Source organism: Symphalangus syndactylus, chromosome 14 (genome assembly GCF_028878055.3).
Source record: "Symphalangus syndactylus isolate Jambi chromosome 14, NHGRI_mSymSyn1-v2.1_pri, whole genome shotgun sequence".
Taxonomy (NCBI): Eukaryota; Metazoa; Chordata; class Mammalia; order Primates; family Hylobatidae; genus Symphalangus; species Symphalangus syndactylus.
The window spans coordinates 9,982,057-9,998,100 of record NC_072436.2 but is presented as its reverse complement, the minus strand read 5'-3'; the positions used below and the strand labels follow the sequence as shown (position 1 = coordinate 9,998,100).

Below are 16,044 nucleotides of genomic sequence, written 5' to 3'. Positions count from 1 at the left end.
CCTGGCCAACATGGCAAAACCCCATCTCTACTGAAAATACAAAAATTAGCTGGGTGTGATAGTGCATGCCTGTAATCCCAGCTACTCAGGAGACTGAGGCAGGAGAATCCCTTGAACCCGGGAGGTGGATGTTGCAGTGAGCCGAGATCGCGCCATTGCACTCCAGCCTGGGCAACAGGGTGAGACTCCTTCTTGAAAAAAAAAAAATATATGTAATTTTTCTTCATAAAAGATGGGGAAAACTGCAAAATACAAGTGATCTCTCTGCACTTTTGCTTAGCCTTTAAATAAAGGACATAAGTAATTAATTAAGTTTAAAATATAAAGCCTGGGTCTGACACAGTGGCTCACGCCTGTAATCCCAGCACTTTGGGAGGCCGAGGTGGGCAGATCACAAGGTCAAGAGATTGAGACCATCCTGGCCAACATGGCGAAACCCCGTCTCTACTAAAAATACAAAAAAAAAAATTAGCTGGGCGTGGTGGCACATGCTTGTCGTCCTAGCTACTTGGGAGGCCGAGTCACAAGAATCGCCTGAACCCAGGAGGAAGAGGTTGCAGTGAGCTGAGATTGCGCCACTGCACTTCAGCCTGGGTGACAGAGCAAGACTCTGTCTCAAAAAAAAAAAAAATAAAATAAAATAAAATATAAAGTTTGCTCCATTGTTGACCCATTGCTGCTGATAAAAGTGTATACTGGAAGGTATGTAAACCATATATTTAAAATGTATAGGCTGGGTACAGTGGCTCACGTCTGTCATCCCAGCATTTTGGGAGACCAAAGCAGGTGGATCATTTGAGGTCAGGAGTTCAAGACCAGCTTGGCCAACATGGTGAAACCTGGCCTCTACAAAAAATACAAAAATATTAGCCAGGCGTGGTACTGCACACCTGTAATCCCAGCTACTCAGGAGAATCACTTGAACCCAAAAGGCAGAGGACGCAGTGAGCTGAGATCACGCCACTGCACTCCAGCCTGTGCAACACAGCGAGACACCATCTCAAAAATAAATAAATAAAATGTAAACATGCAAACCCATGGACCCAGAAACTCCATAGACAGGAATTTTCTCTATGAATCCTTGCCAAAGGATGCCAAGCTATACATACAATGATGGGGTCTGCAGCATCGTTGATAAGGTAGATCATCAATAAGAGACTGAGATATTTCTGGTCACCAATACAGTAGATGCTATGAAACCATGAAAAAGAAGAATGAACCACTGCCATTTCCAGCCAAGATGAAGTAACAGGGGCTGGATTTACCCTCCTGTCTGTAACAAGAAAAAACAAAACCGAGGCTGGGTGCAGTGGCTCACGTCTGTAATCCCAGCACTTTGGGAGGCCGATGTGGGTGGATCACGAGGTCAGGAGTTCAAGACCAGCCTGACCAACATGGTGAAACCCTGTCTCTACTAAAAATACAAAAACTAGCTGGGTGTGGTGGCGCATGCCTATAATCCCAGCTACTTAGGAGGCTGAGGCAGGAGAATTGCTTGAACCCAGGAGGCAGAGGTTGCAGTGAGCCGAGATAGCACCATTGTACTCCAGCCTGGGAGACAGAGTGAGACTCCATCTCAAAAAAAAAAAAAAACCAACAACAGCTATGAAACGGTGGTTTCCTAGACACTGGATATCCAGTTATGGAGGACAGTTATCCCCAAGCAGTGGAGAAAGGAAAAGTGGGAACCCTGTATCACCCTGGCTTGCTGCCTTGCTGGAGTTTCCAGACTGCAGTGCAGGGAGAGGGAATTGAGGTGGAGCCCAGCAGACTCTCTGAGATGAGGAGACAGAAGTGAGCATTCAGGCAGATTCAGCAACTGAAGGTCACAGGATAGAGTATCAGAAAGAAGGGAGTTATCCAGGCGTGGTGGCTCATGCCTGTAATCCCAGAACTTTCAGCGGGTAGACTACCTGAGGTTGGCAGTTTGAGACCAGCCTGGCCAACAAGGCGAAACCCCATCTCTACTAAAAATACAAAAATTAGCCAGGCACGGTGGCACATGCTTGTAGTCACAGCTACTTGGGAGGCTGAGGGAGGAGAATCACTTGAACCCAGGAGGCAGAGGTTGCAGTGAGCTGAGATTGCGCCACTACACTCCAGCATGAGCGACAGTGTGGCTCTGTCTCAAAAAAAAAAAAAAAAAATTTAACCAGAAAGGGAGGTGACAGAAAGCCCACTCCAGAGGTCTGTGGAGGATCCCCTCTGAGTGATCAGCACACATTTGATGAGTACATGCCTGTGGGGAGACGTCCCAAGACTGGGGAAAGAACCACCTGCAGGCCTTGAAGAAGCAGTGCCCTGTCTGCCATGGTGCCTGTTCTTATCAACTAGTTTCGAAAAACTCATCATTCAAGTAGCACAGAGCAGAGTGTACTCAGAAAAATATTGCCTCAGAAGTGGAGAATAATCAGCCCTAGACTGAACACACCTAAGGACCCACCTAACAAATCATAAAATCATAAAAGCAAGACCTGAAGCAATCAAACTGTTTTTAAGTAGCTGTGTCCTGGGGGAAAAAGGCTCAAGAAAATGTATAAGAATACAAAAATGGCCGGGCACGGTGGCTCACACTTGTAATCCCAGCACTTTGGGAGGCCGAGGCGAGCGGATCACGAGGTCAGGAGATCGAGACCACAGTGAAACCCCGTCTCTACTAAAAATACAAAAAATTAGCCGGGCGTGGTGGCGGGCGCCTGTAGTCCCAGCTACTCGGAGAGGCTGAGGCAGGAGAATGGCGTGAACCCCAGAGGCGGAGCTTGCAGTGAGCCGAGATTGCGCCACTGCACTCCAGCCTGGGCGACAGAGCGAGACTCCGTCTCAAAAAAAAAAAAAAAAAAAAAAGAATACAAAAATATGGCCGGGTGCGGTGGCCCACACCTGTAATCCCAACACTTTGGGAGGCCAATGCGGGTGGATCACCTGAGTGCAGGAGTTCGGGACCAGCCTGGCCAACATGGTGAAACCCAGCCCAGCCAGGTATAGCTATATTTCTTATGTTCAAAAGGTAGACACATAGAAGATATTTTTTAAAGACCTAAATTGAACTAATGGAGATTGGACAGGCACAGTGGCTCAAGTGAGCCATGATCATGCCACTGGACTCCAGCCTGGGCACCCAGCTAATTTTTGTATTTTTAGTAGAGATGGGTTTTCACCATGTTGGCCAGGCTGGTCTCGAACTCCTGACCTCAAGTGATCTGCCCGCCTCAGCCTCCCAAAGGGCTAGGATTACAGGCATGAGCCATCGCGACCGGCCTTTTTTTTTTGAGACGGAGTCTCACTCTGTTGCCCAGGCTGGAGCGCAGTGGCGCGATCTCAGCTCACTGCAAGCTCCGCCTCCCGTGTTCACGCCATTCTCCTGCCTCAGCCTCCTGAGTAGCTAGGACTACAGGTGCCTGCTACCACGCCCGGCTAATTTTTTGTATTTTTAGTAGAGACGGGGTTTCACCATGTTGGCCAGGATGGTCTTGATCTCCTGACCTCGTGATCCGCCCGCCTCAGCCTCCCAATGTGCTGGGATTACAGGCATGAGCCACTGCACCCGGCCATGTGACTGGCCTTTTAAAAACTTTTTGTAGAGATGGGGTCTCAATATGTTGCCCAGGCTGGTCTCAAACTCCTGGCCTCAAGCACTTCTCCCACCTTGACTTCCCAAAGTACTGGGATTAAAGGTGTGAGCAACCATGCCCGACCTCTTTGTCTTTTTTTTTTTTTTTTTTTTTTAAAACAGAGTCTCGTTCTGTCGCCCAGGCTGGAGTTCAGTGGCACAATCTTGGCTTACTGCAACCTCTGCCTCCTGGGTTCAAGCAATTCTGCCTCAGCCTCCCGAGTAGCTGGGATTACAGGCGCGTGCCACCACGCCCGGCTAATTTTTATATTTTTAGTAGAGATGGGGCTTCACCATATTGGTCAGGCTGGTCTCAAACTCCTGACCTCAAGTGATCCGTCTGCCTCGGCCTCCCGAAGTGCTGGAATTATAGGTGTGAGCCACTGCGCCCGGCCCTGAACGTAGTTTTTATTTGCTTTTGTAGCTTTTCAAACTTTCTTTACAGTCTGTCCTGAAATGCAGGGATCTTTCCTTATTAGTGGGCCATGGTGACAGACCCTGGAAATAAAACCTCTGTAGGGGACCCTTTGCTGATGGTGACTTTTGCACACAGGCATGCATCTGTCTGTCTTGAGACAGTGTACAGATGACCAAATTGTTTTCCGATCCCCTACCTACCTTCACCTGAATAAAATCAAGCTGGATATGTTCAAATGGCCCTCAAAGATGAGGCTTAACTTCCCTTTTGGTCTTGACATCCCTCCCGCTGGCTTTGGGCAAGTGTGTTATCAAAACAATCAAGCCAACTTTGAGGGTCATTTGAAAATGTAGACGGAAGCAGGGTGAAGAGTAAAGCTTTTGGCTCCACCAAGTGCATTTTGGGGAGCGCCAAATATCTGGGTACAAAAGACAACCTGGGATCTCCAGGACCGTTTCCTGATTTTTTTTCTTTAACATGTCCTAACATTACAACAAATGAGCCAAAATCTTGAACAAAAGCATATGATAGGCCAGGGCGGTAGCTCACGCCTGTAATCCCAGCCCTTTGGGAGGCTGAGGCGGGTGGATCACTTGAGCTCTGGAGTTTGAGACCAGCCTGGGCAACATGACAACACCCTGTCTCTACTAAAAATACAAAAATTAGCTGGGTGTGGTGGTACGCGCCTGTAGTCCCAACTACCAGGGAGGCTGAGGCAGGAGGACTGCTTGAGCCCCGGAGGGGAAGGTTGCATTGAGCCGAGATCACACCACTGAACTCCAGCCTGGGTGACGACAGAGCAAGACTGTCTCAAAAAAAATGAAGAAGTCCATTTGGGACTCAAAATACATTCATTGATTCTAAGATGCACATCCTGCCCCTACACCCACACATACATTTTAACATCTCTGAAATCAGGATGTATCTTAAGAGTTGGTGGTGTTTTATGATTTTTTTTTTTTTTTTTGAGACAGGGTCTCACTCTGTCACCTAGGTTGGAGTGCGGTGGTGCAATCTTGGCTCACTGCAACCTCTGCCTCCCAGGTTCAATAGATTCTCCTGCCTCAGCCTCCCAAGTATCTGGGATTACAGGCTCCTGCCACCACACCCTGCTTCAGCCTCCTGAGTACTTGGGATTACAGGCGTGTGCCACCATGCCCGGCTCATTTTTGTATTTTTAGTAGAGATGGCGTTTTACCACGTTGGCCAGGCTGGTCTGCAACTCCTGACCTCAGGTGATACCCCCACCTCAGCCTCCTGAAGTGCTGGGATTCCAGGTGTGAGCCACTGCACCGGCCGGCACTCATTATTTCTTTTCTTCTTTTTTTTTTTTTTTTTTTTTTCGAGACAGAGTCTCGCTCTGTCGCCCAGGCTGGAGTGCAGTGGTGCGATCTCAGCTCACTGCAAGCTCCGCCTCCTGGGTTTGCGCCATTCTCCTGCCTCTGCCTCCCGAGTAGCTGGGACTACAGGTGCCCACCACCATGCCTGGGTAATTTTTTGTATTTTTAATAGAGACGGGGTTTCACCGTGTTAGCCAGGATGGTCTCGATCTCCTGACCTCGTGATCTGTCCGCCTCGGCCTCCCAAAGTGCTGGGATTACAAGTGTGAGCCACCGCGCCCGGCCGGCACTCATTATTTCTAATTCCTATCATCCTCAGAAATGACAGGGGTCTCATCTGATGCCCTTAATGAAAACTGTACCGACCTTTCTAGGACCCTGTTCCCCCCCACCCCCACCTCTATAGCTGTTACATCCATTTGTCTAGGACTTCAAGGTGTTTGTTCTGCAAAACCATTATTTTGGTTTTAGTCACTATGGTGTGCTGAATATAAGCTCCCAAAGATATCCATGTCCCCATACCCTGAACCTGGGAGCATTACCTTACGTGGCAAAAGGGACTTTGCAGGTACAATTAAGCAATTAAGGATCTTGAGATGGAGGGAGTATCCTGGATTATCCAGGTGGATGCAGTGATGAAGCCACAAAGGTCCTTACAAGAAGGAGGCTGAAGCTGATGTGGCCAGAACCAGGGGCTGCCAGCCACACTTAGAGGCTGAAAATGACCAGGAAATGGATTCTCCCCCCAGAGCTGCCAGAGGAAACCAGCCCTGCCAACACCTTGACTTCTGCCCAGTGAAACTGGTACTGGCCTTGTGTCCTCCCGAACTGTAAGATAACAGATCTGTGTGGTTTTAAGCCACACAAATGGGTCTCTGGTCATTTGCTGGAACAGCTACAGGAAGCGCATACTGTCCCCTTTTTCCTCCCGAGGCACTGCATGACTGACTGGTTAGTCTTTCCAGTTTACCTACTTTTGTGTTTTTTGAGATGGAGTCTTGCTCTTGTGGCCCAGGCTAGAGTGCAGTGGTGAGATCTCAGCTCACTGCAACCTCTGCCTCCCAAGTTCAAGCGATTCTCCTGCCTCAGTCTCCCGAGTAACTGCGATTACAGGTGTGCACCACCACACCTACCTAATTTTTGTATTTTTGGTAGAGACAGGGTTTCATCACGTTGCCCAGGCTGGATTCGAACTCCTGGACGCAAGTGATCTGCCCCCCTCGACTTCCCAAAGTGCTGGGAAAAGGCTGGAGCCATCGCGCCCGGCCCCTCTTGCAACATGTTTCTGATGCTGCTTTCCTCTGAGAATGAGCCCTGAAATCAGAAAATGGTCCTGGAGATCCCAGATTGTCTTTTGTACCCAGATATTTGGCACTCCCCAAGATGGCCACTTGGTGGAGCCAAAAGCTTTACTCTTCACCCTGCTTCCGTCTACATTTTCAAATGGCCCTCAAAGTTGGCTTGATTGTTTTGATAACCCACTTGCCCAAAGCCAGCGGGAGGGATGTCAAGACCAAAAGGGAAGGTAAGCCTTATCTTTGAGGGCCATTTGAACATATCCAGCTTGATTTTATTCAGGTGAAGGTAGGTGGGGGATCGGAAAACAATTTGGTCATCTGTACACTGTCTCAAGACAGACAGATGCATGCCTGTGTGCAAAAGTCACCATCAGCAGCTGGGCGCGGTGGCTCACACCTGTAATCCCAGCACTTTGGGAGGCCAAGGCAGGCAGATCACGAGGTGAGGAGATCGAGACCTTCCTGGGTAACACCGTGAAACCCTGTCTCTACTAAAAATACAAAAAGAAATCAGCCGGGCATGGTGGCGGGCGCCTGTAGTCCCAGCTACTCTGGAGGCTGAGGCAGGAGAATGGCGTGAACCCGGGAGGCGGAGCTTGCAGTGAGCCGAGATCGCGCCACTGCACTCCAGCCTGGGTAATAGAGCAAAACTCTGTCTCAAAAAAAAAAAAAAAAAAAAAAAAGTCACCACCAGCAAAGGGCCCCCTACAGAGGTTTTATTTCCAGGGTCTGTCACCATGGTCCACTAATAAGGAAAGATCCCTGCATTTCAGGACAGACTGTAAAGAAAGTTTGAAAAGCTACAAAAGCAAATAAAAACTACTCTCAGGTATGATTTTCTATTGATCCAGTGGGTTGGCAAAGCTCAAAAAATTGGGTGCAAACATACAGCGCTGGGGGGATATCAGGGAACAAGCTCTCTCTCCCATTGATGGTGGGGGTCTACATTGGAACAGCAGCCATGGCAGGCAATTTATCAATGGCTAGCCAAATCACTAACACACATCCCTTTCTAGGGATGCATGTTATTCACACATGAATATCACCTTGTTCTTAAGATTGGAAAAACCATTTAAAACACCCATATCAATGAAACTTACGAACTATGAACATCCATAGAACAGAATCCTGTGCAGCTGTACAAATAGAGAGGTTCTGGGGAGCCCCACCCAAGACCACGGCCCAGGCCCCCACTGGTTCACCGCTTGTGAGCCTCTCCAGCCGTCTGTAATCGCCTGCTCCAGCTCTTCCCAGGTGACCATGGTGACTTCTTCCGCACCAGGAACCAAACTCAGCTTCCGGCTGACTAGTTGCTGACAGTGACAGACAAGACACACACATACACCCCTTGATTAATCCCAAGAAGCTTTAGGAACACACTTGGTCTAACAGGATCTGGGTGGGTCCTTCACAGCCCCAGCCCCAGGGAGAATTCATCACCCTTCAAGTGACCAGCGAAGGTTGGGCAGCCAGTTCTCTGTCCCATGTAAGCACCCAGTAGAGCACTGGGCAGGAATGGGACAGATTTCCCTCCAACCCAGGGGCAGAGACTTGAGAGGCAGAGGGCACACACTGCCTGCCCTGGATGGACAAGCCCTGGAGAGGGGGCCACACTGAGAGAGGGTCAGCCCCCTGGAGAGCCCTCTCCCATGGAACCAGCTGGTATTACCACGAATTTCTCCCGATCTTTGAATAGCTTCTCTAGTTCATCAACCCGCTGTAAAAGTACCTGGAAGAAGAGTTCAGGAAAGGAGAATGACAGTGGCCCCTACACACGCACACTCACATGCACACACACACACAGATGCGCACACACACTCACACTCAGACACACACACACGCATACTCGCACACTCACACACTAAGTGCCAGGAGATGAGGAAAGGGGGAATTTGTGTGGCTCTTATGGGAAGGGAGGGTTTCTTCTACTTGGGTTTTTTTGGTTTCTTTTTTTTGTTTTTTTTTTTTTTTGAGACAGGGTCTTGCTCTGTCACCCAGGCTGCAGTGCAGTGGCACCACCACAGCTCACTGCAGCCTCAACCTCTCAGGCTCAAGTGATCCTCCCACCTCAGCCTCCTGAGTAGCTGGGACTTCAGGCATGCACCACCACATCCAGCTAATTTTAAACATTTTTTTGTAGAGATAAGATCTTGCCATGTTGCCCAGGCTGGTCTCGAACTCCTGGGTCCAAGCAATCCTCCTGCCTCGGCCTCCCACAGTGCTGGGATTACAGGCAGGAGCCCCTGCCTTCTACCTGGTTTTTACCTGGCCGGTCAGCCCAGGCTCCTGGGTCTTTTCCCAGCCAAGTGCAGGAAGGGAAGTGAGATGCAGTGGAGGGCCTGGCTGGTAGCACAGCAGGAGTAAGTGCTGCTGCAGGGATGGGACCCTCTGGTCCTGGGATTCAGTTCGCTCCAACCCACTCATGAAAGCCTGTAGGATGAGGCCCACCTTGCCTTGCAAGAAAGGAAGGGTGCCAGGTACCTCAACAATAGCTGAACATCTGTGCTGTCTAAAGAGAAAAGCACCTCAAAAGAACCAAAGCAAATCGCTACAACATAAGGTGCTTACTATCATATTTGGAATTAAGAAAAAATATATTAATAAATAAAAATAAATTACTTTTTATAACTTTTGCAAACTTCTAGAATCTAAGATTAGCTAAAAATTAAAACAAAAGGCCAGGCGCAGTGGCTCTTGCCTGTAATCCCAACACTTTGGGAAGCCGATACAGGAGGATCACTTTAGGTCAGGAGTTCGAGACCAGCCTGGCCAACATGGCAAAACCCCATCTCTACTAAAAGTACAAAAATTAGCTGGGCGTGGTGGTGTGCACCTATAATCCTAGCTACTCGGGAGGCTGAGGCAGGAGAATTCCTTGAACCCAGGAGATGGAGTTGCAGTGAGCCGACAATGTGCCACTGCACTCCAGCCTGGGTGACAGAGACTGTCTCAAAAAAAAAAAAACAAAAAAAACCCCAAAAAATTAAAACAAAAAAAACCCCACCACACTTTAAAGTTTGAAAAGGAAAGCAGAGATGCTTCCCAGAGCAAAAGTGAGTTGGTGCTGGGGTCTTTTTTTTTTTTTTTTTTTTGAGACGGAGTCTCGCTCTGTCGCCCAGGCTGGAGTGCAGTGGCGCAATCTTGGCTCACTGCAAGCTCCGCCTCCTGGGTTCACGCCATTCTCCTGCCTCAGCCTCTCAGAGTAGCTGGGACTACAGGCGCCCGCCACCACGCCCGGCTAATTTTTTGTATTTTTAGTAGAGACGGGGTTTCACCATGGTCTCGATCTCCTGACCTTGTGATCCGCCCGCCTCGGCCTCCCAAAGTGCTGGGATTACAAGCGTGAGCCACCGCGCCCGGCGGTGCTGGGGTCTTGAGACCTGGGGTGATATGGCAGGAGGGCATGAGCGGCCAGGGCTCCCCTGCTGGGGCTTGGCCTCTTCTTCCTGCCTCTTCCCGGCCTCTTTTTCCCCTCCTGTCTCTCCTCTTGGCCTCCCCATCCAGCTTCCTTCCTAGTTGCTTCTGCTTTTTCTTTCAGAACCAACCTAAGGTGGCTCTGAGACATGCATGTGTCTATTACCTCCTGGCGCTGACCTGCGTTGCTTCCTGCTGTTCACTGGACAATACTTATGCTCAATGATTATATGCACTTGTCCCTCCCAGAAAACAAAAGTCCAGTTGAAGGCAGGGCTCAGTGGCTCACGCCTGTAATCCCACCACTTTGGGAGGCCGAGGCGGGCAGATCACTTGAGGTCAGGAATTTGAGACCAGCCTCACCAACATGGTGAAACTCCTTCTCTACTGAAAATACAAAAATTAGCCAGGCGTGGTGGCGCGTGCTTATAATCCCAGCTACTCCGGAGGCTGAAGCAGGAGAATCGCTTGAGTCTGAGAGGCGGAGGTTGCAGTGAGCCGAGACTGCACCACTGCACTTCAGCCTGGGTGACAGAGTGAGACTCCGTCTCAAAAAAAAAAAAAAAAAAAGTCCAAGTGAAACTGTCCCCTGCCTGCTGTGGCTTGTCATGGCCACAGGGAGCTGAGGTCCAACTCTCCATCCTGACTCCCCTTCTCTGGGAGACTTTGTCCTCAACACCTATCTCTTTATGTCTTTATTCTTTTTAAAAAGGGAATTCACTCTAAGAATCTCCTGAGAAGTTGCTGGCCCCACTCTGAGCCAGCTCTGGGTCCTTGGATGTCTGATAAGTGGTGGGCGAACCCCTCCCGTAAACAGGGGCTAGGAAGGAGCGGGGTGGGATGGGGCTACTAAGCTCGGGAGGTGGGGTCCCCAGGCCCCTCCAGCTCGGGGAGGCCCTGGGCCTTTTGGTGGCGTTCTTTTATGATTTTCACGTCTTGCAGCCCCGTGGACTGCAAGATAGAGCACGGGCCGCTCTATCTAGCCAGTCGCACTGAGGTCTGGCACCTCCTCGGTCCCCATCCCCTCCGTCCCCACCACCGCTCGCCCCTCCACGGTGGTGGGGACTCGGCTAGGCCTGGAGGGCGGCCTGGAGGAGGCAGACGGCCTGCGCGTGCCTCCGTGTGCGCGCTCACCCTGGCAAAGCTGAGCTCCTCGGCGGCATCCTTCGTGATACTCCCAGTCCGCACCCTATCGAGCGCCCGCACGCCCACCTCCTGCTCCTCCGGCCACTCTCGCACAGCCAGGTCGAGCCCGCTGGCCTGGGAGAAGTGCTGCACGTGCGTGGCGATGCCCTGCACCTGGCCGTCCATGCGCTTGAGCTGCTTGCTCAGGTCCTCCACCTGGCCGCCCAGGTCCTTCACTTGGCTCTCCAGCGCTGACGAAGGCTCCCGGCCCACGCCCCTGCGCTTCTCCCGGGGCGCCCCCTTGGGCACCTCCTTGGGCGCGGGCAGGTGTGGGGTGCCGAGCGAGCTCCGGACGGACTGCAGCGAGCGGCTGGGCTTGGGCGACGAGGCCTGGAAGTCGATCCGGGTATTTTGGAGGTCAAGGTTCTTGAGCATGGCCACGATGAGCGTGTGCAGGGCCGTAAAGTTGACGGCGCCCACCTCTGGGGTGCCGATGGAGAGGTCCGCCAGCTCCCGGAGGGAGACTGTGGTCGCGGGTGGCATCGTGGCTGTCAGGAGCTGTGTGCCGCCGCGGGGCGCCGGCCGACCACTTCCCGCTCACTGCGCGCCGCGCCTTGGGGCCTTTCGGGGCCCTGCGAGGTCCTCGGGGCGCCCCCGCCCCGGGTCCCACCGCGCCGGGCGAGTCACTGGACGCAGCTCCTGCCTCCAGGGAATCTGCGCCTCCGCTCCCCGGCGGGGTCCGCGATGGCCACCCCTCCGCTGTCTGTCGCCAGGCTCGGGTCCCCGAGCTGGAGTCCTGGACTCCCAGTCCCCACGCCGGCGGACGTTTGAGACGTGGGGGCCCCCGCGTGCCCTGAAGATTACAGGTAAGAACACGCCTCACTGTGAGCCACGGGGGGAAGCAAAGGCCACCACAAGGATCACAAGGGGAGCCTTGGCAACAGGGGCTGAGGAGGCCTCCTAAGATTCAGCTAGACTCCATCCATCCCCTTAACCTAGAAAAGCCAGGATTCACTCACTCTTGGTGGGGCCACTTAAGGACAAAAAGACCTGAGCGTTTCCTGGCAACCATGCTTTGTGTCATCAGCTGCGTCCATTCCACAGAGTGGTGGCCCTATGTCTAAGGGATGCAGTCCTGGGGCCTTAGTCCCCTGCAGACAGTCCACATATTTTGTTCAATCAAAGGTGAAGCAACTTGGAAAATACAACCCACTCACTACTCAGGCAGTTCCAATTAGCCACCAGACGACTAATTGGTGGCTAATTGTCCCTTTTCTGTGCTGCCATAATTTTTTTTTCACTTTTGGGAGGGAGTCTTGCTCTGTCGCCCAGACTGTAGTGCAATGGCATGATCTCGGCTCACTGCAACCTCTGCCTCCCGGGTTGACGCGATTCTCCTGCCTCAGCCTCCCGAGTAGCTGGGATTACAGACGCGCGGTACCATGCCTGGCTAATTTTTTGTATTTTTAGCAGAGATGGGGTTTCACTATGTTGGCCAGGCTGGTCTTGAACTCCTGACCTCAGGTGATCCACCCGCCTCGGCCTCCCAAAAGCGCTGGGATTACAGGTACAGGTGTAAGCCACTGCGCCCCACCTGCCATAAATTAATTGATCTCAAAAAACGGCCAGGCTTGGTGGCTTATCAAAGGAACTAGTTCTTTGCAGTTTTTTTTTTTTTTTTGAGATGGAATCTTGCTCTGTCACTTGGCCTGGAGTGCAGTGGCACAATCTCAGCTCACTGCAATCTCTGCCTCTCGGGTTAAACCAATTAATTCTCCCGCCTCAGCCTCCCGAGTAGCTGGGATTACAGGCGTGCACCGCTGCCCCCCCGCCCCCCAACACCCGGCTAATTTTTGTATTTTTAGTAGAGACAGGGTTTCACCATATTGGCCAGGCTGGTCTCAAACTCCTGACCTCAAGTGATCTACCCACCTTGGCCTCCCAAAGTGCTGGGATTACAGGCGTGAGCCACGACACCCGGCCTCTTTGTAGTCTTTTTATGCTTTTAACTTAGCTGGGCTAATTTTTGTATTTTTAGTAGAGATGGGATTTTGCCATGTTGGCCAGGCTGGTCTCAAACTCTTGACCTCAGGTGATCTACCTGCCTTGGCCTCCCAAAGTGCGGGGATTACAGGCATAAGACACGATCCCTGGCCTTTTTTTTTTTTTTTTTGAGACAGGATGTTGCTCTGTCACCCAGGATGGACGGCAGTGGTACAATCATAGTTCACTGCAGCTTCAACCTCCTTGGCTCAGGCAATCCTCCCACCTTAGCCTCCCAAGGTAGCTGGAACTACAGGCACATGCTACCAATGCCTGGCTAATTTTTGTATTTTTTGTAGAGATGGGGGGTTTCGCCATGTTTCCCAGGCTGGTCTCAAACTCCTGGGCTCAAGCAATCCTCCTTGCCTCAGCCTCCCAAAGTACTCAGATTATAGGCGTAAGCCACCACACCCAGCCTTTTTTTTTTTTTTTAAAGATTTAAAATATAGTATTCAACAAGGATTTAGCTTCAACACTTAGGAAGAGGGTGGAACCTGGGAAAGTGTTTGTGTCCAGCCACAGACCTGACTGCTGTTCTGTATCCATGGTCTTCTGCCATCTAATGAAAAGACTAGCAAGACAACAAATTCTTTTATTTGCAACTTCAGAGCCACTCAGATACCCAGAGGTGGGATGCTATTTTCTAATCTGACATCCTTGGAAGATGTAACAACATGAATGCTTCATATTTCAATGGCTGTAGGCATAACAATTTCTGAAAGAAAAATACGATTCTCTATAAAAGACTTGAAGTTGATTTGGGAGAGGCCAACTGGATAGTAATAGGGCCACAGGCGCTCAGCTTCCCTAACCATGTTCAACATCAATACCTCCATTTCCCTGGAGCTGAAACAACTAAATGAACATTATAGAGTTAAGACTTTATGTGCCTTTAACTCCTCTTTAGTATCAATAAGATTTTCAGATTATTTTCAAGAAAGCAGCTAGAACTTTTAAGGAACAGGGCTGATTACAGCAGAGATGTAAGGCCATTTTATGATATTTATCCATTAGCTCTGTCTTCTTCCTGACTCTTTTAATCCCTCCTCCCCATGAATCCGGGCAAAAGAGAATATCTAACTCCAGGCTGTTTCCAGTCCTCCCTTGCAAGGAAACACTGTATCACTCATGGCACTGCTTTTTCCATGTTTCCCTCAGGAGGTCCAGGGTTGAGACCCTAGTGAAAGCTAGTCATCCACAGTGATGTTTCGGAAAAGGTAGGCCATGGACTCTCCATTGTGGATTCTCCGAATGGCTTCAGAAAGAATCAAACTGATATCCACAGTCTTTATCTTGGGACACTGCAGCTTCTGAACCTCATGAGGGACAGTATTCGTCACCACCACCTAGTCACACAGTGATGGAAAACAAATACTGTTACTGAAGTCTGTTCCAAACTGGTTTCACAGAAAAGCTTATCTAACATTGAGTCCCCACAGCCTAAGTTCCAAACTACAAAACCTTGTTCTACTGAGTATAGTTTTTATAAACCAAACTTAACTAATTTTATGCAAAGGAAAAGTTACATGGCCTCAGAACACAAGACGAAAATCTTAGGAATGGCATGGTCTCCACCCAGAAACACAGTGAGCCCCAGTGCTATGCAAAACTCTCAGATCATAAGGGAAGAATTCCAGCCTCAAGAGAAATGCTCCTAGGGTGTCAAATTAAAGTACCCAAGCAAACTGTTATGCAAATAGACATATACAGTCCCTCAGCATAACTCTCAACTTATGATAGGGTTATGTCTGGATAAACACATTGTTATAAGTTGAAAATATTTTAAGTAGAAAATGCATTTAGGCCGGGCACAGTGGCTCATGCTTGTAATCCTAGCACTTTGGGAGGCCGAGGCGAGTGGATCACCTGAGGTCAGGAGTTCGAGACCAGCCTAGCCAACATGGTGAAACCCCGTTTCTACGAAAAATACAAAAATCAGGCCTGGTGGCCGGCGCATGTAATCCCAGTTACTTGGGAGACTGAGGCAGGAGAATCACTTGAACCCGGGAGGCAGAGGTTGCAGTGAGCCAAGATTGCTACACTGCACTCCCAGCCTAGGCAACAGAGCAAGATTCCATCTCAAAAAAAAAAAAAAAAAAAAAAAAAAAAATGCATTTAATACACCTAAGCTACTAAACATCATTAACTTGGCCTAGCCCTACCTTAAACATGCCCAGAACAGTTACATTAGACTGTAGTTGGCAAAATCATCAAGGGCAAAGGCTTTCATTTTATAATAAAAGCGATTATTTTAAAATAAAGTGTTGAATATCTCAAGTAATTTATCGAATACTATACATTACATCGTAATTGCAATGGTTTTGCATCATCATAAAGTCAAAAAATTCTAAGTTGAACCATGGTAAGTCACAGACTATCTGTATTCCTAAACATGTATCTGTCCCAACAAACTGCTAGCCAGCAAAAGCTAGAAATGCTACAGATGGATTAAGCAATTTAGTATTGACTGAATCATTTTATTATTCCCAGAAAACACAGCAGCAAATCTTGGCTCAAGATTTAGAAGCAGCCTGACCTCGTCTACGGAGGACTCCTCAATCAGGCGGGGGGCCTCTGCAGACAGGATGCCGTGGGTGGCCATGACATAGATCTTATAGGCGCCTCTCTCTTTCAGGATCTCCGCGGCAGCAACAAAACTCTCCACATCATCAATAATGTCATCCTGGGAGGAGAACAGAGTGAGGTGGTAGGAAAGAAACACCCTCTAGCCCAGACTCTCAATGCACACACCACCCTACTCTTTTCTGCACTCAGTTTCAGAGGATTTCTGATGGA

General features: G+C 49.8%; 2 protein-coding genes across 6 annotated transcripts in view; both read right to left on the bottom strand.

Moving 5' to 3' along the window:
• The window catches only part of QRICH2 (glutamine rich 2), a 32,785-nt gene extending 19,009 nt beyond the window's left edge, over positions 1-13,776 (bottom strand). For both annotated transcript variants that reach the window (XM_055242091.2, XM_055242092.2), the window contains exons 1-3: positions 11,215-13,776; positions 8,336-8,395; positions 7,869-7,979 (exon numbers count right to left, since the gene is read on the bottom strand). In XM_055242091.2, the coding sequence (XP_055098066.1) occupies positions 7,869-7,979; positions 8,336-8,395; positions 11,215-11,748 (705 nt within the window). In that variant the 5' untranslated portion in view covers positions 11,749-13,776. The remainder of the gene's footprint in view (positions 1-7,868; positions 7,980-8,335; positions 8,396-11,214) is intronic.
• A 50-nt stretch (positions 13,777-13,826) lies between these two features.
• PRPSAP1 (phosphoribosyl pyrophosphate synthetase associated protein 1) overlaps positions 13,827-16,044 on the bottom strand; it is a 43,622-nt gene continuing 41,404 nt past the window's right edge. For all 4 annotated transcript variants that reach the window (XM_055242159.2, XM_055242158.2, XM_055242161.2 and 1 more), the window contains 2 exons: positions 15,785-15,931; positions 13,827-14,594 (listed from right to left, as the gene is read on the bottom strand). In XM_055242159.2, coding sequence (XP_055098134.2) covers positions 14,436-14,594; positions 15,785-15,931 — 306 coding nt within the window. In that variant the 3' untranslated portion in view covers positions 13,827-14,435. The remainder of the gene's footprint in view (positions 14,595-15,784; positions 15,932-16,044) is intronic.